Source organism: Bos javanicus, chromosome 5 (assembly GCF_032452875.1).
Source record: "Bos javanicus breed banteng chromosome 5, ARS-OSU_banteng_1.0, whole genome shotgun sequence".
NCBI classification, from domain to species: Eukaryota; Metazoa; Chordata; class Mammalia; order Artiodactyla; family Bovidae; genus Bos; species Bos javanicus.
In genome coordinates this window covers 63287660-63313035 of record NC_083872.1, presented here as the reverse complement: position 1 = coordinate 63313035, position 25376 = coordinate 63287660, and the positions used below count along the sequence as shown (strand labels likewise).

At 37.8% G+C, this 25376-nt stretch overlaps 1 protein-coding gene across 5 annotated transcripts in view; it reads right to left on the bottom strand.

Moving 5' to 3' along the window:
• APAF1 (apoptotic peptidase activating factor 1) overlaps nucleotides 1-25376 on the bottom strand; it is an 89350-nt gene that overhangs the window by 61027 nt on the left and 2947 nt on the right. For 2 of the 5 annotated variants that reach the window (XM_061416992.1, XM_061416993.1), the window contains exons 3-12: nucleotides 25187-25376; nucleotides 24320-24517; nucleotides 13003-13186; nucleotides 10902-11014; nucleotides 10682-10813; nucleotides 5639-5877; nucleotides 5066-5233; nucleotides 3724-3855; nucleotides 912-1025; nucleotides 286-470 (exon numbers count right to left, since the gene is read on the bottom strand). In XM_061416992.1, the coding sequence (XP_061272976.1) occupies nucleotides 286-470; nucleotides 912-1025; nucleotides 3724-3855; nucleotides 5066-5233; nucleotides 5639-5877; nucleotides 10682-10813; nucleotides 10902-11014; nucleotides 13003-13186; nucleotides 24320-24517; nucleotides 25187-25376 (1655 nt within the window). Of the gene's footprint in view, nucleotides 1-285; nucleotides 471-911; nucleotides 1026-3723; nucleotides 3856-5065; nucleotides 5234-5638; nucleotides 5878-10681; nucleotides 10814-10901; nucleotides 11015-13002; nucleotides 13187-22096; nucleotides 22331-24319; nucleotides 24518-25186 lie in introns of those variants that run through there. The other 3 variants (XM_061416995.1, XM_061416994.1, XM_061416996.1) reach the window with 3 other exon arrangements.

Genomic DNA, 25376 nt, shown 5'->3' with positions numbered 1-25376 from the left:
AAACAGTGCTCTTCGCTACTACAATGTATTACAGTAAGTAAAGCATTTATACCAATATTTAGGATGACTTGTCCAAAGTCAACTTATAGGCAAGAACCTATTTCAATGGACTCTTTGAAAATATACGGTTACTTTTCTAGAACTTTTCAACAAGAATGCTTATTAAAAGTTCCAGCCCTTTCTAGGAAGTAGTTAAATCTTCCTGGAGTGAATGTATTTGCTACCTGAGAAATAATGACATAGTCAGCGCTCTGCTCCCTCTGGTTTCTCTCCTAACCTACTTACACCCACTCCAGGTAAAGCATTCCGTTATCGACCTCCTGCTTGGCCTGCAGCTTAGCTTGCCGATAAACCTCTGAAGTTTCCAGTTCACAGAGGCCCAGTTGCACAATATTAGGAAATGGCTGTCGTCCAAGAAGATGTCCATTTAAAGATAAAAACTCCTGGAAATTCTCACAGTCTATACCATCCTATGAACAAAATGGAATTGCTTAGAAACATAACCAGAGCCAAGATCAGACATTTTTCTGTTTCTGTGATCTTGTCACTTTAAAGGCTTAAATATTCTCTATATGAGCTAAAATTAAATAGCCAACCATTAGGTAACAAATACACAGTGATCCTCTTCAGACTTTTAAACACAGGGTAAAAAAAAATCTCATTATCAAAATACTGCTCTAACACATTCTTTTTCCTAAAAAAAAATTTTTTTAAATCACTGAACACTTTACTTCCCAGCTTTCAAATCTCAATACTATCCACATTCCCAGTAGGAGAGTAGGCAAAATAATCAGACTAATCCAGATTAAAGTGAGGAAATTCTTGCTCTTCACCTCTTCTATTTTGCTCAATATTAAACCTAGAATTAAATGTATGTCCTTTAAGGACTTATTTTTAATATTAATATATACCTTTTCATCCAATATATGCCTGTATTCCACAAATTCATGAATCAGATGAGCAGGGCCTACAAGTTCTGTTTTTGCTTTAATCCAATCCAGGGAAAACATTAAAGCACACAGTTCCTTAAAAAAAAAAAAAAGTAAGATCAGGAGCACTGTTAAAGAGATCAAAGCATTTTAAATCTGCCATCATTACCCTAACACTACTGAGAGAAACTTAGCAGATATCTAGAATTTAAGGACAAAAAGGAACATATCATTAATAATTCCAAAGAAACAGAAAATGAACCTCACAGCTTAACTCAAATTTCAGTTGGACCATTAAGACTTAACTATAAAACAAACTTCAAAAACCACCAGAAGATACAGATATTTACTATTTTTGTAACCCTGGGGTGAAGGAAATTTTCATACACATGACACCAAAACAAACTATCAGAAAGAAAAATAGTGATGCATTTAACTACATATAAACTCCAATCTTCAATACATTAAAAATCAATATAAATAAAATTTAAGACAAAAAATAAAACAGGAAAATAATTTACAAATGTATAGTAGATGAGAACTTATTATCTTTTCTTATAAAAATTATAACAAGAAAAAGACAAACACTCCAATAGAAAAACAGGTAAAGGCAAAGGATGAGAGCCAACTCAAAATAAAAAAATACAAATGGTCATGAATCTCACCAATAATCAAAGGGAAACAACAAAGATTTACAATTTATTATTATCAGATTTTTAAAGACTAAAAGGAATGATAAGAATATTAGCTAGAATAAGACGAAATGGTCACTCTTGTACACTGCTGGCAGTGATGTAAATCAGAGCACTCTTCTAGAGGACCGTTTGGCAATCTACATTAAAATTCAAACTGTATACATCATCAACCCAGCATTACACTTATAAATGTGTCCTAAGAAAATAAGTCAGTTGAGTGTGCTTAAGTAATCTAACCATCCCCAAAGCAACTGACCAACCATAATATAGCTATACAATTAAATAGTATACAACTTTTAAAAATTATGTTTAAAAAATTAGTGGGACTTTCCTGGTGGTCCAGTGGCTAAGATTCTGCCTTCCCAATGCAGAGGGCCCCACTTCAATCCTTGATTGGAGAACTAGATCCTCCCACATGCCACAACTAAGACATTTCCATGCCGCAACTAAGACCCAGTACAGCCAAATAAAAAATTTTTAAGTATATAAAAAATGTTAGCTCGAAAGAAAATCATATCAGTCTATATTAACCGGCATAAAAAGATAACCATAAAATACAATTAAGTAGAAAAAATAAAATATAAGACTATATTCCTATCAAGATTCCATTCTGGTTTTAAACAACAGGTGTGTGTATCTGAGCAGCAAAATGATCTAGAAAACTACACACAAAAGCATTAGCAATGGTTGTGATCTTCATTTAATTTTTTCTTCAGTTTTCCAAAGAAAGTAAGCCACTATTCTTAAAAATCAAGGGAAAAAAAGGTTAAAAAAAATGAAAGGAACTGAGTCCTATGACACTATCATACATATCAAATGTTTTTAAAAGGTGCATTGACCCAGTAATTTCACTTCAGGGCATTTCCAAAGGAAATAATACATGTGTGAAGACAAACAAGAATTTCATTACATCATCATAAAGGGGGAAAAAAACTGAAAACAACCTAAATGTTCAATAACTACAGTCTAAGTAAATTAGAGCACAGATATTTATTGGAATACCATCATTCCAATGTTGATTATTAAACAAACTATTTTGCTAGGTGGAAAAAAACAGGCTACAATACACCGTATTCATAATCAAGGGACAATATACCTTAGCATACAAAAATTATTCAAAGCACATATGTTTTCTAAAATGTTAACGTTTTGAATATGACTTCAAATATCATCTATGTGCTGATGATTCCCCAATTTTATCTTTATAACATAACTTTCCCCAGAGGTTCAGGTTGGTATACCCAACTATATGCTCAGTATTTTCAGTCAGATATCTTAATATGTACACCAGACTTAATATATTCCAAATGAATTCCTAATCTTCCCATTATCCCTGGAAAAATACTTGTTTGACCCACAGCTATTCCCATCTCAGTTCACGGCAACTCCAATCTTTCTACTGTACAAGCTTGAAGTTATCTTTGACTCCTCTTTCTCTTACGATACACATCAAATTCTCAGCAAATCATGATGATCCCAACACCAAAATCATCACTTCCTTTCTCCATGTAGGCTTTTTCCTTCTTCTGAGCACCTACTATCCCTTGACATAGTAGAAATCTATCTGTCCTGTATCAGTATCTCCCCAGCATGTAAGTTCAATGAGAGCAGGGACTTTGTGAAGTGGTGGAAGGAAATGGCAACCCTCTCCAGTACTCTTGCCTGGAGAATCCCTTGGACAGAGGAGCCTGGTGGGCTAAAGTCCATGGGGTCGCAAGAGTCAGATACGACTGAGCGACTCACACACACACACACACACACACACACACAATGTTGTTCATAATGAAAAACAATACCAGTACACAACAGGCACTCCATAAACATTTACTGAATGAATACATTTTCCCAGCCTCCATTTCCTCTCAAAACTTAAAAACAAATCCGTATCACCCACAAAGATAGTTACTGGTATGAAGAGAGTTAATTTTTAGGAGGTTCACTTACTGCAGTTACTAAGGTACCTGCAGGTAAAAACAGTTAACAAAAACTAAATTACTTACATAGGGTATAACCCTACTTTTACTAGTGAAAGAAAATTCTCAACATAAGACAAAATAAAAGTCAGACCAAAGAAAATGTTTCTTAATGAGCCATCTTACTTTGTGCATATTAGCACTGGCCATGTGATAGGCCAGAAAACTGTACCAATACATGCAATCCTCCTGATCTGGTGAAAGAGAATATAGCTGGTGATGTCTCTGGAACTGAGTGACCATCTTCTTGTGGAGATCCTGAAACCCAAATTCAACATTTCAGAAGACAGAAGCAATTTCATACCCCAAGCATCACAGAATCCCCATCTTCCAAAGCTATTTAAGAATGTACAGGACTTCCCTGGTGGCACAGCAGATGGGAATCCACCTGCCAATGCAGGAAACATGGGTTAGATCCCTGGTCTGTGAAGAGTCCACATGCCACTGAGCAACTAAGCCCACGTGCCACAATTCCTGAGCCCTCAGCTCTAGAGTCGAAAGCTGTAACTACCAAGCCCATGTGCTGCAACTACTGAAGGCCGCACACCTAGAGCCCATACTCTACAAGAGAAACCACCGTAATGAGAGGCCCACGCACTGCAATAAAGAGTAGCCCCCACTTGCTGCAACTAGAGAAAGCCCATGCAAACAAAGACCAAAATAAATAAAACTACGTATTAAAGAAAAGGTACAGTGAATCTCCCCACAAGACACATATTAATTACAAAAGGAAAAAACAGTAACTTTACAGTGGAGAAACTTTAACCAGGTAATCAATGTTACTATCACTGATAAACCATTATCAACACCCTGGGTCTGATGCACTGACAAGGACACACAGCACCTCTGTAGTGTTACTGCCAAAAATATATGACCTTGCTCTAGTCAAGAAAAAACATGAGACAAACCCAAACTAAGGAACACTGTACAAAATAACTGGTGAGTACTCTTCCAAAGGGACCAGGGAAGAAAGCAAGCTGAGGCATTTTCCTAAATTTGAGTAAACTAAGGAAAGGACAATATATGTAATATGGGAAACAGAATTGAATCTGATCTACAAAAAGGACATTAATGGGAAAGCTGGCGAAATTCAAATAAAGTATCAGTTAACAGTTCTTTTCTTGTTCTTGTTAGTCGCTCAGTCATGTCCAATTCTGTGCGACCCCATGGACTGCAGCCCGCCAGGCTCCTCTGTCCGTGGAATTTCCCAGGCTAGAATACTGGAGTAGGTTGCCATTCCCATCTCCAGGGAAAGTAAGGCACAGTATTTAGTCAATGTTAATGTTCTGGCTTTGATAACTGTATTGCAGTTATTAAGATGTTAACATTGAGGGAAGCAAGGTAAAGGTATGTGCACAGAAACTATACTATTTTCTATACTAAAATTCTATAAGACTTATCTATAAGTATAAAATCGTTTCAAAATAAAAACTTAAAAAAAAAAAGGAATGTACAGAGATGCAAGTACCTGAAGCTGGCTGCGATTCTTTTCAGCAAGGAAATCTACTTGCAGATCATGTAAATAATAAAGAAATGATTTTCCATTCCGGTCACAGAACAAGAGAGACTTATTAACAAATTCCTGTAATATGTCTTCAACTTCTTCCGTTTCCAAGTCCCAGAGGATACATAACACCTAGGAACATTTTAAGCATTTAATGTGCCACAATGTACAGTGAGCCAGGATTGCAGATAAAGAGAGTAACACACAAAAAAATCATGTATTTAAATCCCTGAATAATATCTCCATTTGATAAGAAGTACAAATATGCAGCAAGATAAAAAAGAGAAAGTTCTGAAGAAGTCAAATGTTTCTTCAGGTTCATGAAAATCACTGAGAAACAGGCAACTCACCTGAGTTCAACACCAAATCCTTGAAGGAAACTAAGAGTAGTGGGATTTCTACATCCTATCTACCCTACCTCCTCAGGCACACAGGTTTTATCTTGCTAATATCCTCTGTAACAATATCCTCAGTACAAAGCCAAAACTTACATGCCACACGTAAGGGGATGACAAAGATTGTTGATCCATCTATTACCTTTGTAGGCACCTTAACATCTTTCTGTAAGATGGAAAGATCTGTGTAATAATCTTTGATGTCTTCTCTGAGCATTTCAACACTTATAGACATGGCTTCATCTAGAGCCTCATAGTCATAAGATGAAGATTTTCTTATCCTCTTAAATTGCTTATTCTGAAGTTGCCTGAGGTAGTACTCCCAGCGGTTGGGAAAATCTCGTAAAAGTGCACCAATTAAAGATACTACAAGAGGGGAACCTAAAAAATAAAAAAATAAAAATCACTGTGTTAATACTGTATCATTTCCAAATTACTACCAAATTAAGAATCAATCTGTCCTCACAGAAAGAATTTTTGCTGCATTCTATCCAAAGCCTTAAAATACATAACTCTTGGATTCACTTCAAGTATTTATTCTAAGGAAGTCACTAAAAATAAGAACTATTTCATTTAAGGATGTTAATTACAGCATTGCTTAAAAGAGTAAAAGAATTTTAAATAATAACAGGGAAATGACTAAATAAATGAAAATATATCACAATATTATGCCACTGGTAAATTTTTTTCAAAAGATTTTAATGACAGATAATGCTCAAGATTTGCCATTAAATGGATAAGACTGAAAATTATGGGAATTCCCTGATGGTCTGATGGTTAGGACTCCATGATGACTGCCAAGGACATGGGCTCTATCCCTGCAAAATAATTCAGGGAAATAAGATGCCACAAGTCACAAGGTATGGCCAGAAAGTAAAAATAAAAGAAATAAAATCCCAACAAAAAAAAAATTAAAGCTTGACTCTCACTATATTTTTTATTCTTTGAGAGCACAGGCCATGTCTTCATCTTACCCCATGCATAACATATGTGTCTTCATTAACTATTATTTTAACTAATGAATGAACAACAAAATATCACTATCCATTTAGGGTACCACACTGCTGCTGCTGCTAAGTCACTTCAGTCGTGTCCAACTCTGTGTGACCCCATAGATGGCAGCCCACCAGGCTCTGCTGTCTCTCGGATTCTCCAGGCAAGAACACTGGAGTGGGTTGCCATTTCCTTCTCCAAGGCATGAAAGTGAAAAGTGAAAGTGAAGTCGCTCAGTCGTGTCTGACTCTTAGCAACCCCATGGACTGCGGCCTACCAGGCTCCTCCGTCCATGGGATTCTTCAGGCAAGAGTACTGGAGTGGGTTGCCGTGAAGAACCTAAAATACTAAATATTCTAGTAAAGTTTCTGAATGTCATATGTTAAATTATCATGTTCAAGGGCAGACAGAAGAAGCAAGAAGCAGCCCAATCCCGCAGCCTCCAAAACAAAAACTATATTATAGAAAGTTAATCAGAATGAAAAAGCAAAAAGTTATGTGCCAGAAGAAGAGACAAGATAAAACTCCAGGAAAACAACGAAATGAAGTGGAAATAGGTAACCTTCTAGAAAAATAATTTAGAATAATGATAGTGAAGATGATCCAGGATCTCAGAAACAGAATGGAAAAAACGCAAGAAATGTTTACCAAAGATGAAGAAGAACTAAAGAACAGATATGAACAACACACTAGAAGGAATCAATAGCAGCATAATGGAGGCAGAAGAATGGAAAATTTTCCTGGAGGACAGAATGGTGGAAATCACTGCTGCAGAACAGAATATAGAAAAAAGAATGGAAAAAAAATGAAGAGAACCTAAGAGACCTCTGGGACAACATTAAATACACCAATGTTAGCATTATAAGGGTCCCAGGATAAGAGGGAGAGAGAAAGGACCCCCAAGAAAATATTTGAAGACATAATAGCTAAAAACTTCCCTAACATTGGAAAGGAAATAGTCAACCAAGTCCAGGAAGAACAGAGTGTTCCAGGCAGGATGAACCCAAGAAGGAACACACTGAGACACACAGTAATCAAAATGACGAAAATTAAAGACAAAGATAAGCATTAAAAGCAACAAAGGAAAAACGCTAAATAACATACAAGGGAACTCCCATCAGGTTATCAGCTGATTTCTCAACAGAAACAACAAGTCAGAATGGAATGACACAATATATTTAAAGTGATGAAAGGGAAAAACCGATAATCAAGAATACTCTACCCAGCAAGACTCTTGTTCAGATTTGATGGAGAAATCAAAAGCTTTCCAGACAAACAAAAATTAAGAGAATTCAGCAGTACCAAACCAGCCTTACAACAAATGCTAGATGAACTTTTCTAGGCAGAAAACACAAGAGAAGGAAAAGGCCTACACAAAATAAAGCCAAAATGATTAAGAAAATGGTAATAGGATCATATATACTGATAATTACTTTAAATGTAAATAGATTAAATGCACCAACCAAAAGAATACATAGACTGGCTGGGCAGATGAAAATCTGAGCATGTATGCACTTGCACTTACACATCATTCTACATAACCCCCCAAATTTTATGTAATTATTTTATATTGTTAGGTTAATCATGTTTCCAGTATGGCTTGCAATTGCAATTATCTGTTATTTTTCATTGGCTATTGATTGTGAAAACTGATAAACATCTTTTATTGTTGCAATTATGTAACTATTATTCACTTAATACCACTGTACCATGATTAGTCAACAGAAAATAATAGAATTCTATTATCACTAAAACTACCATTTAATAGAAAAACCTGTAATCACTTTTAAAATTCAGATATATATCAGAATTATGTAGGAATTTTTTAAAAAATACAAATGCCCAGGTATTGCTTTTTTTCTCCAAAGCTCCATGTTTGGAGCTTTCTAATGAGAAGTCATATTTAAAAACAACTGGACTATGTGATGACCTCTTACTTTTACCTAGTTTTTCACTTTTTCTATTTCATATTCAGTGCTCCACTTCACTTAATGTTTTCCAATTTCTTCATCTTTTTTGTTGTAGTCTTCTCAAGCCTTTATCAAGTGTAGTAAAAAAGCTTTTGTATACATATATAAATAGTATGCATTAATATATATTTTATAAAAATTATGAATTTTTTCTAGCTCAAAAATTTGTGACATTTTGATTCCACCTGTTTGACTTGGTATGAATAGAATGCTAGATTTCTAGTTCATATTCACTTAAAACTTTGCGGTAGTTTCATGTATTTTGGCATCTAGTATTACTGCTAAATATCAACTTCTGCTTTATTAACTACGCTAAAGCCTTTGACTGTGGGGATCACAACAAACAGTGGAAAATTCTTAAAAAGAGATGGGAATACCAGACCACCTTACCTGCCTCCTGAGAAACCTGTATGCAGGTCAAGAAGCAACAATTAGAACCAGACATGGAATAACAGATTGGTTCAAAATTGGGAAGGGAGTACATCAAAGCTATATATTGTCACCCTGCTTGTTTAACATGTATGCAGAGTACATCATGCAAAATACTGGGCTTGATGAAGCACAAGCTGGAATCATGATGCCGGGAGAAATATCAATAACCTCAGATACGCAGATAACACCACCCGTATGGCAGAAAAGTGAAGAGGAACTAAAGAGCTTCTTGATGAAAGTGAAAAAGGACAGTGAAAAAGCTGGCTTGAAACTCAACATTCAAAAAACGAAAATCATGGCATCCACTCCCATCATTCATGACAAACAGGGAAACAATGGGAACAATGAGAGACTTTCTTTTCTTGGGCTCCAAAATCACTGCAGCCATGAAATTAAAAGACGCTTGCTCTATGGATGAAAAACTATGACAAACCTAGATAGAATATTAAAAAGAAGAGACATTACTTTGCCAACAAAGGCCCACAGAGTGAAAGTTACGGCTTTTCCAGTAGTCATGTATGGTCCAACAGAGTTAGACCATAAAGAAGGTTGAGCGCTAAAGAATTGATGTTTTTGAACTGTGGTGACGGAAAAGACTCTTCAGAGTCCTTGGACTGCAAGGAGATCCAATCAGTCCATCCTAAAGGAAATCAATCCTGAATATTCACTGGAAGGACTGATGCTGAAACTCCAATACTCTGGCCACCTGACGCAAAGAGCTGACATTAGAAAAGATCCTGATGCTGGGAAAGATTGAGGGCAGGAGGAGAAGGGGACAACCGAGGACGAGATGGTTGGATGGCATCACTCAAATCAATGGATCTGAGTTTGAGCAAGCTCTGGGAGTTGGTGATGGTAAGGGAAGCCTGGCAGTGCTGCAGTCCCTGGGGTTGCAAAGAGTTCAGGCACGACTGAGCAACTGAACAACAATTACTGCTAAAAATCTAGAAAATGCATTATATTAGTGATTTTAAAAAAAAAAATGAAGCTTGAAAACTTCTAATCCGATTCTGAGAAGATAAAGAATTACCATTGTGAAAAAAAACAAAACAGGAAACTAACATGTGACAGTATTATTAACTAAAATACAGATTTTGTTCAAACTTCACAAAATTTTATGCTAATGTCCATCATTTGTTTTCACAGCTTATTCAAGACTCCACACTATATTTAATTGTGTTGAACAGCTTCAGCTGCATGCAACAAATACTGGTAAATTCTCTTTTCATTTTTATTCTATTACAAATAATTTAAAATTTTCCTTGCTATGGATTCTTAGATACACCCATCATTTAAATGTAGAAATTTAATTACCAAATACGTAGGATTTTTTTCAAGTATCTTTGATATTAATTTCTCATTTGGGTATTAATTTCTCATTGAAATATTTTCTTCTCTGCAATCACCCTCTGTGTTTTTAGTCTTCTAACTTTATTGAGACTTTCAATACTAAGTCAAAGATCTCTCTCAGTAAATGTCACATTGCACTTGAAGATATATGGGTTATTTTCAAATACCTTTTGATATTGATTTCTAACATAATTCCACAGTATTAAGAAAACAGACTCTGTATAATTTCACTATCTTTAGACCATGAAATTTTGTACTTTTTTTTATGTCCCTGGATATATTCCAGTGTCTCCTAGTTTATAGTCTATGGGAACTTGAATTGAATTTGTATCCTATTTTTGTAAAAAAAAAAGTAATTTGTCTTGTTCATTAGCTTATCTTACAAAAGGGTAAATTAATATCTCTATTAACTCCCTCATACACAAAATAAATAATTATACCTTTACATTCTTGTATAATACTGTGAGCTTGTTCTGGCAAATCTGCTTTCTTCATATTAACAAAAAGGGATAAAATTTCAAGTCCTTTTTCTTTTCCTAAACCACTCTCCACAGGCACTACATATTTAGGACCTGCAAAATCACCAAGACATAGTAAGCAATTTGGTATGCCACATATTTAAATGTAATTGAATCATCATAAAAAGAAAATAACACTTACCCATCACTGAATCTGTAACACTCTTATCTCTAGTTGTGAGAAGAATTTGACACTGATTGTCAAAAGCTTTTAACACCCAAGGATCCCAAATATCATCCAAGATCAATAAAGACCTTAAAAAGAAAAAAAAACTGTATTGAGCCACTAATGACATTTATTTTAAACTTCCTTTCAAAAAAACAAAGAGCATGACTGTGTTTTGGTTTTTTTCTAATTTACAAAAATTTTTTTAAAAAGATGTCTATATTGGTTGTTCTTTTCTTTGGTATCCGTTATACGATATACCAATAAGAAAAAGATTTAGAGACTTCCCCTTCCTTCCACCCCAAATCATTTCATATTAAAGGGACTTACAAAAAGAGAACTGTGAATACCATGTAAATATTAGAAATAAGCCTTCTAGCATCTAAAAAGAACTGTCCAAATAAGGAGCTTCTTCCAATTCCAACTTTAAGCACCCAAACAAAATAAGAACTGGGCTTAGGTTAGCATTAGAAAGCATCACAGAACAATATTTGACCATTTTTTACCTATAAAACTAGCAATTTCATATGTTCCAACCTAACAGAATGCATCAGCAAATACTATTTTTCACTTGGTACACTAGTGGGCTTTTTTTTCCATCCAAGAAATCAATTTGTTTATGCATAATGACAAAGAACCTCTGTGCTAATTCCTAATTGGTCCCTCTAAAAACTCTTTTATACTCACCAGAACAAATAGAGGAAAAAATACAACTAAAACCTGACAGCATAATTATACACTAGCGTTTTTATCTGGCTGGCACACTACTTCTGTACACTACAAAAAAAGACTCTAGGAATATACACAGGTTGGAAAATTACAAAAGCATAAACCAAAATGATGCTGAGTAACAAAATGACTACCTTTATATAACACGGTCTGATATATCTGAGAGTGGTTACAGTAATTTCCTAAACAGAAATCATTTTTATTTTTGCAGAGAAAGAAAGAAGGACTAAGGAGAAGTTACTGAGCAAGAAAAGAGGAAGCGGTTAGTGATCTCAATCCTACTTCTCCATGAAAATAGATACTAGTGACTATCAAGGCAAGAGCAAGATAATGGAGTTATCTAGTAAAGAAACCAGAGAGAGGGGAGTCTGCTCTCTGTAGTGAGTATGATCATAATCACTAGGTTTTTTTCCCAAAAATTATTCCTCTCCCCCAATATCCTGATATGAATCCTCTTACCAATTTGGGAATCACTGCCATACTCCAGCCACTGTTACACATGAAAGCATACAGCATCATTAGGTGCATCAGGGCAATAAAAAAAATTCAGAGCCATTACCTAATTCTCACCCAATTTAATGTTACACTCACAAGGAACGCTTTATTCATCTTCGTACTTGTAGCACTTGACCCAGAACCTGGCACAACACTCATTGTTGGTTAAATGAACAAATGAAAGAAGGGCTGCTAGATCACAGAAACCAAATTGCTGACTAAATCCTTTAACTCTTAAGAAAGGCAACAACTAAGCTTCTGTCTCCCTATGGTTAATGAAAATTATGAAATAGCTGGTAATACTTCCTGGCACATAATTATAATAGTATTTATTTAATAAAGTATTGAAATAAAAGAAACTACTAAAGTATAGGGAAGTAGAAGAGTTACATGTATACCCAAAAACTGAAACAACACAACAGAAGGATCCCATTAAATAAAAATCTTTCCTGACTCCGTCTTTCACAAGCTGCCTACACTTATTCTGTCCTTTGTTCTATGTTAATCTATTAGAAATGATGGTTTCAAGGTAAAACGTTTGCATTTTTCTAATAAAGACCACCTACTTAGGAAATATTTCTTAAGAACCTACAATGGTACACAAGAGAGAACACGGCAGGTATCATACAAACGCCAGTGGCAACCACTTCTTTTTTTTTTAAATACAAGAAAAAGAGCACAAAAGCAACTTTTTTATACATAATGACAAAGAACCTCTGTGCTAAACCTCTTTGAAAAAAGGTTCTTTTTCAATCTTCTACCCAAGAGCAAGAAAAGGTTATGATGTTCTCCAGATGTCAGTAGTTAAGTCTCACTGGGACTTCACACATCAACTGAATACGACCATCTGTACCTTGGATGTTTGCGCAGCATCAGAATGCGGAGACGGTCTTTAGCCTCTTCAATATTAAGTGGAAGCCTCTGGGAGAAGCTCTCATCCTGATCCAATCGTGCACAAAGGTTCTGTAGTTTCATCAGAAGCCCGGATTTGTCCTGTTTCCCAACTGACACCCAATGCACGCCTCCTGGGAAACAATCTGGTGAGGAAAATAAATTTAAGGTCTTTAAACAGGAGTCCCCCTTTGAAAGATTTTACTGATAAGCAGCAGTAAAGATTTGTTCCAATCTTTGATTTCATCACATCTTCAAACTTCTCTTGATTCAGAGTTTATATTTGTTTGTAGACTGTTATTGAGCTTCAGAGCCCAAATCTAAGAAAAGTTGGAAGATGTGAATCATCTGAAGTTTGGTGTTAATCTGCTACGTATCAGTAAAATCTTACCAAACAAAATTTCAAATCTTTGTCCTGTGTCCTCAATGATTACTGTACAACAGTTTCTCAACAGAAGCACTCTGGACATTTTGGGCCAGATAATTCTTTGTTGTGAGGGAAATGTCTTGAGCATTACAGGACATTTAGCAGCCTCCCTGGCCTCTATCCACTAGATGCCAGCAGCACTTCCTCTCCCCAGTTATGTCAACCAAAAATGTCTCCGAAGTTTGTCACATACCCCTTGAGGGGGGAAAAAATCACCTCTGACTGAGAACCACTGATGTGGTTCCTGGGAACACATAACTCGTTAATTATCATTCTCATATAAAGACTTCAAGTAAGAAGTTAGGCTCAAGTCTGGCTCTACTGCTTACTAGTTATGATACCTTTAGCAAATCACTAACTTCAATTTCATATACAATACTAGAATAAGACTGTTTACCCCTATTTCAGTTATTATAAGAAATTAATGTATATAATATGTGATTTGGCTATGTTAAAAGGTTATAACAGATAAGATAATTAGTGATACGGATGAGACTACCTTTCATATAATTAAGCTTTGAACTAGTAAGCAGTATAATAAGAACAGACATTATTATTACTGCTACTGTCAACTGACATCGTCATCATTTTTGTTAATCAAGCCACATGTGCTAAGTCGCTACGTCCGACTCTGTGCAACCCTATGGGCCAAAGGCTGCCAGGCTCACTGTCCATTGGATTTCCCAGGCAAGAACACTAGAGTGGGTTGCCATTTCCTTCTCCAGGGGATCTTCCCAACCCAGGGACTGAACCCATGTCTCCTGCACTGGCAGGTGGATTCTTTACCACTGAGCCACCAAGGAAGCCCAATACAATGATTACACATCTACTAAATAAACTAAGTAAAATTGCCAAAGCATGATCATGAATTTAAACTGAAGTTCAGTTAGGTGATTTTCTTCTGCAAAGAAGATGGAAATAAAGTCTGGATAAAGCAACAGGGAGCACAGAGAAGCCATCACCTTTCATTCAAGATAAGGAGAGAACTAAAGAGTATGTACTGAGGAGCAACTGAATAATAGGCAATAAAAATCTAGGCCCAAGGCTGAGAGGGGGCTGATGAGACAAACAGTAAGGATATTATGCTATTAATGGATAGGACTCAGAAAACTGTAGTGAACTTGAAAAATAGAATAGATGGAGGTAGGCAGGGTGGAATAGAATTTTATAGTCAAGATTTCAAAAGTGGTATCATTTCTGGTAATGCCAAAGGCCAGGATCCAACCTGTGATCAGTAAATTATATGGCTGAAGGGGAGTGAAGAAAATGGTCACTGTAGATACATAAGTCAAGGAATTGAGAGGCCAAGGTTTTGGATGACTCATCCACATAGATATCAAATCACTAAGACTGCCAGCAGAAGGAGGACTTAAATTTACAACTAAGAACTTCAATCATCAATCAATCAGAGGGCTATAACATAACCAGGCAAGATTAGAAAAATAAGCTTCAAAGGACAAAAAAATTAGCTGGAGAAAGGAGTATTAAAGGCCCAGATGAAGCAATAAAGAGCAAAGAAAGCATCCACCCATTTCTTGGTGCTGAAATATGTGAAATAGAAAGGGAAAAGGGTTACCACACCACTGAAAAAGGCTACAGAGAAGGAGGTATCCTCAGGAAAACTGGCCCGTTTCACACATGACAAGGAGGTCTAAGAAGGGTTGATGATATAGAGGAGTTTCCTGACCACAGAGGAGGAAGTCTAGAAGGCACAGCAAAGGCTTGGGAGTGAGAGGAAAGGACCTAGATCAGAATTTGGAAATGAAACGCGTAGTAACTACATGAGAATCTAAAAGACGACAAGTGACCAAAAGAAAGAATTCTATGTAACTGAGATAAGGCAGGGCTGTTAAGCACGGTTTGATTATCAGCAGTGCCTATGTCTTAGATGAAGGTAAACAACAAGTCCCACACTTTGTTATTTTGGCTGCGCTGCGTCTTCGTTGCTGCATGCAGGCTTTCTCTAGTTGAGGCCACTGGGGGCTACTCTCTGGTTGCAGTGTGCAGCCTTCTCATTGGGGTGGCTTCCCTTGTTGCAGAGCATGGGCTCTAGATCATGAGGGCTCAGCAGTTGCAGCACACGGGCTTAGCTGCTTCGAGATATGTGTGATCTTAGTTCCCCAACCAGGGATTGAACCCCACTGAAAGGTGGATTCTTAACAAATGGACTGCCAGGGAAATCCCAACAAGTCTTACTCTTTCCTCCTGAAAGCTTAGTGAAGTTCTCTAGGCTTGTTAAAGTCAATAGTTATGAAACAGTAATTCCCTGGGGCTTTGCTTAGTGCTACAGTGGTGTTCTGTGTTGGTGACAGTGTTCAGTCACTCAATTGTGTCCAGCTCTTCTGTGTATGTACATGTGTGTAAATGCACAGGAAAAAGTTTGGAAAAACTCACTCTAAACTGTTAACCATGACTACCTCTAGTGAAGAATTTAGGAGAAAAGAAAGAAGGACAAGTGAAAAGAAATTTTACTTCATTTTAAATGGAAATACGACTACTGTAATGTTTAAAACAGTTTTAAACTACATGCTGCTCCTAAGGGGTTTTTCTTTAATTTGTGCTTTCTACTTAAGATTTTTAAAACTTATCCTAAGGTTCAAGACAAGGTAAAGAAAGTAGCCAGACACAACTGGCTAATGAACTCTGCAGATTTAAATTTAAATACCTGCTGCTGCTAAGTCGCTTCAGTCGTGTTCAACTCTGTGTGACCCCATAGATAGCAGCCCACCAGGCTCTGCCATCCCTGGGATTCTCCAGGCAAGAATACTGGAGTGGGTTGCCATTGCCTTCTCCAAAATATCTACTATCTACATCAAAGGTCTCTCTCCCAACCTTAGGAGTAAATTAGGGCATTACTAACATATGTAAGAAAAATAACAAATTATTGCTTGGAGAGAAAGACAAACAGGACTATTCCCTGCTGGTTCAGTGGTTAAGACTCTGAGCTTTCGTTGCAGGAAAGTGAAAGTGAAGTCACTCAGTCATGTCTGACTCTTTGTGACCCCACAGACTGTAGCCTACCAGGCTCCTCCATCCATGGGATTTTCCAGGCAAGAGTATTGGAGTGGGTTGCCATTTCCTTCTCCAAGGCACAGGTTTGATCCCTGGTCAGAGAATTAGGATCCTGAATAATTCATGGTGTGGTCAGAAAAAAAAAAAAAACCAGACCAAAAGACCAACTGATCTGCAAACCTCCTATCACTGGGAGCATAAATTTCACATTTCAGAAAGAATCCAAACATCCTGACTGTGGGCACAAGAGGGAGCAATTTAGCCTTGAATGAGGCTTGTACCTATAATTCACTCAGAGAAATTTAAGCAAAAAAAAAAAAAACCCTGCCTTTATTCAGAGAAAATTAACCCATCCTACTCTCACAAGAGGTTTATCAACGTAGCAATTAATAATCTAATAGCATCAGGGAAGTCCTGGGAAGGAAGGAAGCAAACAGACAGCCTCTAAAGAAGCTTTCTTTTTTCTAAAGAAAACTTCCACATCCTTAGAAACTCAGCACTGAAATACAATCGTGTAAATGGTGGAAAAATTCATCAACTCTTTTAATTTTTAATTCATCAAATTAAATGGCTGAACTTTCAAAAAGAAACTGGGTTTCTTAAAAATATATAGACAGAAATAGTTAAGAACTTCATAGTGTTCATCAATTTATACCGACCACCCTAAGGTAACACAGTTTCTACAGAAACCAGTTTTAATGAAGTTTGTAACCCATACAGTTACCTGCACTTTCAAAAGAAAAAACAAGGTTTTATAACAATGGCAACATCCAATATTCCTATATTTTAGAACAGACATAAACTCCAGAGATTAAAATTTATCTTTGTTGTTGTTGTCTTTCAGTTGTGTCCAACTCTACCTTTAGGGAAGTATCTACTCTTGAACTAATGGATATGCAAAAGCAGACTTCAGATTAAAGAGCTAAATATGAATGGTAAGACTATAACAGGACTTTTGCTGTCAGTCGCTAAGTTGTGTCCAACTCTTTGTGACCCCATGGACCCCATGTCAGGCTTCCCTGTCCTTCACTATCACCTGGAGTTTGTTCAGACTCATGTCCATTGAGTTGGTGATGCCATCTAACCATCTCAACTTCTGTTACCCACTTCTCCTCCTGCCTTCAATCTTTCTCAGGGTCAGGGTCTTTTCCAATAAGTCAGCTCTTCATCTGTCAGCCAAAGTATTGGAGCTTCAGCATCATATCTTTCAATGAATATTCAGGGTTGATTTCCTTTAGGATTGACTGGTTTGATTTCCTTGCTGTCCAAGGAACTCTCAAAAGTCTTCTCCAGCACCACAATTCGAAAGCATCGATTCTTTGGTGCTCAGCCTTCTTTATGATCCATCTCTCACATCCATACCTGACTACTGGATGATAATAATGATACTGGATAATAGGACTACTTAAAGTTCAGGAAGCACAAAATAGAAGGCAAAAAAGTTGACTAATCTGACATCAGAATTAAAGATTTCTATTAAGGACATCTAGGACAAAGTTAATACAGATGATATAAGGAGAAAGTATTTACAGAGTCTAAAACCAGTAAGTCCTACTATCTGTAGTATTTAATAAACTCCTTAAAAGCAACAAGATGGAAAAAAACAATGATGTGGTATCACTGATACCACAAATGGTATCAACTTCATAACAAGGAAACTCAAAAAGCTAAAAAACTTATAAAGAAATGGTCAAGCTCAAGTTATCACAGAAATGTAAACTAAGATATCATTTCACATCTGCTAGCTTGTCAATAATCTCAAAGATGGAAGATAACCTACTATTACTAGGAAGTGAGGACATAGGAGTCATCACATGTTACTGATAGGAATGCACAGATAGGAGGGCAATCAAATCTGGTATTTATATACCCTGTATATTTACAAAGAATACAGATTAAGTGGGCTTCTCAGGTGGTGCTAGTGGTAAAGAACTTGCCTGCCAATGCAGAAGACTTAAGAGATGTGGGTTCAATCCCTGGGTTAGGAAGATCCCCTGGAGGAGGACACAGCAACCCACTCCAGTTTTCTTGCCTGGAGAATTCCACAGACAGAGAAGCCTGACGATTACAGTCCAGAGGGTCGAAAAGTGTCAGAAATGACTAAAGTGACTTGCTGCTGCTGCTAAGTCGCTTCAGTCGTGTCCGACTCTGTGCGACCCCACAAATGGCAGCCCACCAGGCTCCCCCATCCCTGGGATTCTCCAGGCAAGAACACTGGAGTGGGTTGCTGCCGGGAGCCAGCACGGGAGATCCCACCCATGACAAGGTCATGTGGAGGTGGCCTGACGAGCAAGGCGGATCAGGACTCAAGGGACCCCCTGGACCTGCTCGAGCATCTACCCCAAAACCAGAATCTGTCTGTCCTACTATTTTGTGCCTTTCACCAACTCTTCTGATATTAACAGGGGGCTATCCCCGACCACTTTTCTCTGGAAAAAGTCAAGTTAGGGCTTTAATTAGTAAGTCTCCTGGGCATGATAGGAGTGTTTCAATTCAAACCCCTCTGATGGCTTTCTAGCTTGCCTGACAGGTTTATCTAGACTCTTGCAGCTACGCACATGATTGTTCACAGCCTCCCAAGCTTGAGAGACATTGGAAGCCTAAAACATTCTAAAAATATAGAGCCTTTTGAAGAGTTAAAAACTATTAGAGTAGTGCTGGTGTAAGATTTCATTGTTGAGCCAATGCTTGCTGCCAAGTTACCATATCCCTTATCCATTGTGCACCTGGGAGTGCATTGGTTAACATAATTGGAATGTAAGAAAAATAAGTAGTAGCCTTGGAATTACCACAGCAGACCTTTGAGCTAATTGGTTCTTTCTTTGTTGTAACTCACTGCACCTTTGCTCCGTGAGAATGTAACTCTGTTTAGCACTTTCTGAGGCTGACATAGATTAGAAATATAAAGAAAAAACACTTCAAGGGAAAATAAGTTTTCTGGTTGATCAACCTTTATCAAAAAAGGGTCATAAAATGTCCACAGGCCTCCAAGGCCAGAAGATAATGTACACAACATTGTTTATGGGAAAGGTATGCAGAAAAAAATCCTGGTTTCGATAAAGACAAAACAGATGTGATGTCTGGGCTGACTCTGCATGACTTTGCATCTTTCATTTCCCTCTATGTACAAGTCAAGATATAAAAGTTCCTTTTGAAAATAAAGTTATGAGCCTCGCTCACCGAAGCTTGGTCTCCCCGTGTCATTCTTTCTTTCCTTTTCTTTCTTTCCCTCTCTGTTCTTCTTCCAGGATGACTCCTTGGAACACAGGAGCTTTACTGGCTTTCTGTATAAACCAAGGAAGATCAAGCCTCTTTCTCTCCCCTTTTACTTTCCTTATCGCCGACGCCGTCATCCTGAGGGTATCCCTGGATCCTGCTGGGGCTGGACCCCGGCAGGTTGCCATTTCCTTCTCCAGTGCATGAAAGTGAAAAGTGAAAGTGAAGTCGCTCAGTCGTGTCCGACTCTTCGCCACCCCATGGACTGCAGCCTACCAGGCTCCTCCGCCCATGGGATTTTTCAGCGCACACATATATTAAATACATCAAAATGATCACATATGGGGAGGTATGATTCTGTGATTAAATATATATATTTGATCTTTGTCACTATTTCTAGCACATAGCTCTAAATCCCTTGTAATTTCCCATGTGAGAGCCTTAAGTGCATCTTTTAACAGTTTTGTTCCTAGTTCTTGAAACTGTCCAGAGTATAAATGTGAAATGGTGTCTTATGTTCATGTAACAAGCCCCTTTCATCTACACCTAAGTTTATGTTAATAAAGTAATTTCTGGGAAGTCTCTAAATACCTAGGGATTTAGGGGAACCTTGCCAGGGGAACCAAACACTTGATTACTACTGAACTTTCAGTCCTACCTCCAGACCTCTGGGGAGAAGGGAATGGTTAGAGATTGCATTCAATCACAAATGATTTAATCAACTACACCTATGTAATTGGAAATTCTGTAAAAAACCAAAAGGGTGAGATTCAGAGCATGTGGGTTGGTGAACACAGGGAGTACACAGAGAGTGATGCATCCACATGGGGCACAGGGACTCTGCACCCGTTCCCACATATCATGCCTGACACATCTCTTCTGTCAGGCTGTTCCAGAGTTTTATGCTTGTATGCATGCGTGTGTGCTAAATCGCCATCAGTCACATCTGACTCTTTGCAACCTGATGGACTGTAGTCCACCAAGCTCCTCTGTACATGGGATTCTCCAGGCAAGAACACTGAAGGGGGTTGTCATGACCTCCTCCAGGGGATCTTCCCAACCCAGAGATCAAACCTGCATCTCTTACATCTCCTGCATTGGCAGGACGGTTCTTTACTACTAGTGCCACCTGGGAACCCCCTTATGCTTGTCTAATAAACCAGTAATCTAGTAAGTATAGTTCAGAAGCACAGGTAACAACCTGGACTGGCAACTGTCATCTGAAAGGGCTGGGGTCGGGGCAGGCTGGTGTGATCTGATGTTATCTCCAGGTAGGTAGCATCAGAAATGAATTAAATCATAGGACTCTCAGCTGGTATTGAAGAATTGCTGGATATGTGGAAAACTCATGTATCTAGTGTCAGGAACGAAGTACTGTTGTAGTTGCATAGAGGAGACACATAGGAAGAGTGTGTTTTCCTTTAGAGGAGGGAAAGGGAAATGAGAATGGGATTTTTTTTTTTTAAAGGAAATGTATGCACTTTGGCCACCTCATGCAAAGAGTTGACTCAATGGAAAAGACTGATGCTGGGAGAGATTAAGGGCAGGAGGAGGAGGGGACGACAGAGGATGAGATGGCTGGATGGCATCGCTGACTATGGACGTGAGTCTCAGTGAACTCCGGGAGTTGGTGATGGACAGGGAGGCCTGGTGTGCTGCAATTCATGCGGTCGCAAAGAGTCGGACACGACTGAGCGACTCAACTGAACTGAACACACTAAGAAACTGAGATAGACTTAATATGAAAATAAGCTGTAAATTAAAGAATATGATTTACTCACCCCTCTGTACTTGAGATCTCACTAATGCTTATTAGGAACACGAATTAAGCTCATTATACACTAGAAAACTGCCAGTAACCCTGACCTTTTCTCAAAACAAAGTGGTTAAAATCTATTCCAAGACTACATTTTATATAATATGATTCTTGGGTAATTAATTCCATAGCTTGTTGGTCAATCTTAAACCCTAAAATTGAAAATTCACCCCAATAATATCTAGTGATTTAAATAGTATTAAAGAGAACTTTTAATCCTAAAAATTGGTATATTATACATATTTTAAAGGAAATTTAAGATTATATTGAAACAAAAACCATTACTTCACACTAAAGAAATTTAAACCAGTTTTATCCTGAAATATCCTTGGTGATCAACTTTGCAGGAGAGGTTAAAAAAAAAGTGAATAAATAAATCCTTGGCCCTGAGATTTGCATAGCTCTGAGTCGCCTGAAACTTCTCTATAAAAACAAAACAGAAAAACCAGGGTTTAGGAATCAGGCATATTTCTGACAACAGTATGACCAACACCATTAACAAAGGCTGTGATGTATAAATTAAAACCAGGTGTGTACAAAAGCTGTGCCCCAGCCTCCAACTTTCTAAAACTCTCAGGTGCTTACCATGTATTCCACTCATTGTGTCATCTCATCATAAACTTTTTTGCCTTTTTTTTTTTTTTTTTTTTTTTTGCTGCCCTGGGTCTTCTCTCAGGCTTTCTCTAGTTGCAGTGAGCAGGAGCTACTCTCTAGGTGTGGTGCGTAGGCTTCTATTGTGGTGGCTTCTCTTTTTGCAGAGCACAGGTTCCAAAGCACACAGGCTTAGTCACTCCTCGACATGTGGAATCTTCCTGGACCAGGCATCAAACTGTGTCACCTGCATTGGCAGATGGTTTCTTAACTACTGGGCCACCAGGGAAGTCCTCCTCACAAACTATTTTAACTGGTGATTATATATTGTAAACAACAACAACAAAAATATTAACCACTAGAAGTTGGGAACTGTCTTTTAAAATTCCTCCAAACTCACTAATGGTTGGAGGCAACCAAAGACTGAGGACGCTATACAAAATTCCTGCTAGGGAATACCCTGAGAATCTACGGGACTCATTTGGGTCAGCAGTGCACCTGCCAAATGTCCTAAACTCTCTGCTGCACAGTCTGACCTTCCTCACTCTGGTAACTACCCAACTCCCTTCCCACCTTCTCTACTCTCCCATCCTTGCTGAGTTCACCTGCCAAACTTGTTTCTATTCTCCAAACTCCAGCTAAAACGTCATGTCATTCAAGAAGCCTGGCCTGCTCATTCTCTTCCCCTGATGGAAAGTGTCCTTCCTTTATTCTAACTTTGTATGTACCTTATACTTGTTTCTAATGTTCAGATTATCACATATATCATAGTTAACCTGTCTTCCTCTCCTACCAGACGGTTAAGTAAATTTCTTAGATACATAGGCTGTGCTTTCTTTCTGGATTTTGCCCAAAACAGTGCCAAAATCCATAACAGATTCTCAAACACTTTTTGACTACAGAATATTTGAAGCAATGAAAATCAGTTGCCAGATGTCTAATGAATCTATAAAGCCTGCCTGCAAAAACTCATTGTTTGCTACAGTCAACTTCCAATTTTTTTTTCTTGGAGTTACACATAAGATAGATAAGTTACTAAAGATTTTTATTTTTAAAGGTAAATAAATGATAGAATTAATCCAGAAATGGAATTCGTATTAATGATTCAGGATGCCAAATACAAGAAAGAATCACCCCTGGGAAGTCATTAATGGAACTGCGTTTCCAACAATCTTCCCTACAGCACTCTGCCAGAACACTCGACTGCCAGGAAGCTATGTTAGTACAGTTCTGTTGAAAGGCAGGGATACAAGCTGCATAACCTTTCAAGATACTTTTTCAACCATATAATTCCCTCAATTATTAAGATGGGGGGGCAGTCAAGGGGAAGGACTTTCCTGGTGGTCCACTGGTTCAGAATCCACCTTGCTAGGCAGAGGACTCAGGTTCGATCTCTGGTCAAGGAACTAAGATCCCACATGCCAAGGAGAAACTAAGCCTGTGAACCACAACTATTGAGTCCGTGCACCACAATGAAACATACTACATGACGCAACTAAGACCCTACACAGCCAAATAAATTTTAAAAATTTGAATTTAGATACAAAGGAACTAGTTTCATTCCAGGGATAATGAGTGCCAACTGATAACACACGAACTTACTGGCCTGGGTAGTCAAGCTTCATTGTGACAGGTGAGGTAGAAAATTAAATTCAAATTTAATCACTTATGGTAGGTAGAAAACTGCCCCTCCCCTCCCCATGATGTCCACATCCTATTCCACAGAATTTGTATATATGGCCCCTTATACAGCAAAGATAGACTCTGCAAGTGCAATTAAATTAAGGATTTTGAGATAATATTATCCTGGATTATCCATTTGGCCCAATATAATCACAGGGCCCTTGTAAGAGGCAGGCAAGAAGGTCAGAGCAGATGTGATGACAGAAGCAAAGATCAGAGGAAAAAGATCTAAAGATGTTATGCACTGCCAGCTTTGAAAAAGGACTGTGAGTTAACGAATGCAGGGCACCTCTAAAAGGTGGGAAATGGAAGGGAAAGGATTCCCCCTGAGCCTCAAAAAGGAGCTAAGCACTGCTGACACTTTGATTTTAGTCCAGTAAGAGCTATTTGATCTTCTGACCTCCAGAACTACACGGTAATAATTGTGTTGTTTTAAGCCACCAAAAGCTTTGGTAATTTGTTATATCAGCAATAGGAAGCTAATGCAATGCCTAAACAATATCTTCTTAGCCAGCAATGGTAATCAAAACTTACCTTCTAGGAAAGAATGATCTCGAACAGCTTCTGCAGCTAATACAGACTTCCCACAACCTGCCATCCCATATATGGTGACCCATCCTGGTTCACCATTCAGTTTGGAGAGCTTCTGCTGAATTGCATTCACTAGCTTCTTCCTAGTAACAAAAACAACGGGCCTCTGTGGTACTCCACCTTCACACAGGACTGTCCTTACTGAAATCCAAAATAAAACAAGCATGAATGAAGAGAACTTTGAAATGGTTACTCAAGTAATTCCATAAAAACCAAACAGAACAGGCTGAGATCTCTGCCAGAATTTCCAAGAGAAGAAAACATGGCTAGCGTATTAACTTTAACTTTCTGATTTCTCAGAACACCGAGAACAAAAGATACACCTTTCAAGACGACTATAGAGCAATGAAAATCTCCATTTATAGCTGCCCTTAACTCATCCTCTCCCTCTCCAACTCTCCAATCTTTTTATCATACTAAAGATTGAGAAGAGAGTGTAAAGGAAGGAATATGGAATTGCTTTCAAGAACATAGATTTCTAAAGATCTGCTCTTTCCTATGGTCGAACTTGGTAAACACAAAACTGGAGAAAAATTTAAAGGCTTGTAAATTATCTTATTATCTCTAAAAATTAAGGTATGTATATTATTATCTCAGAAGTAGATAGTTCACTGGGTAAGGAAATGAGAAAGTAATATGGACACAAATAAAAATATCTGAATTGGAAAACAAGACTATAGCTTTTTCACATGCATGTTTCACTGAACTGTTAAGTCTCTCCAGCAGACACCATCTACAATAAAACAAAATTTCAGCCACCAAAAGTTCAGCCACACAGCCACTGTGATAGAAGGCATCGTGGATACAAACCATACGAAGTTATTCCACTAACTGAATCTTTGCCATCGGAAGAAGAGACGACAGGAATGCCACCATGCAGAAGGGCAGCAAGATCTTTGTAACCTTCATGAAGTAGAGCATTGTAGAATGATATATAGGAATGATTATCTTTTTTAAGTATCATTTTAATTAGCATAGCTGCTCGTTGCCGTTGGGTGGG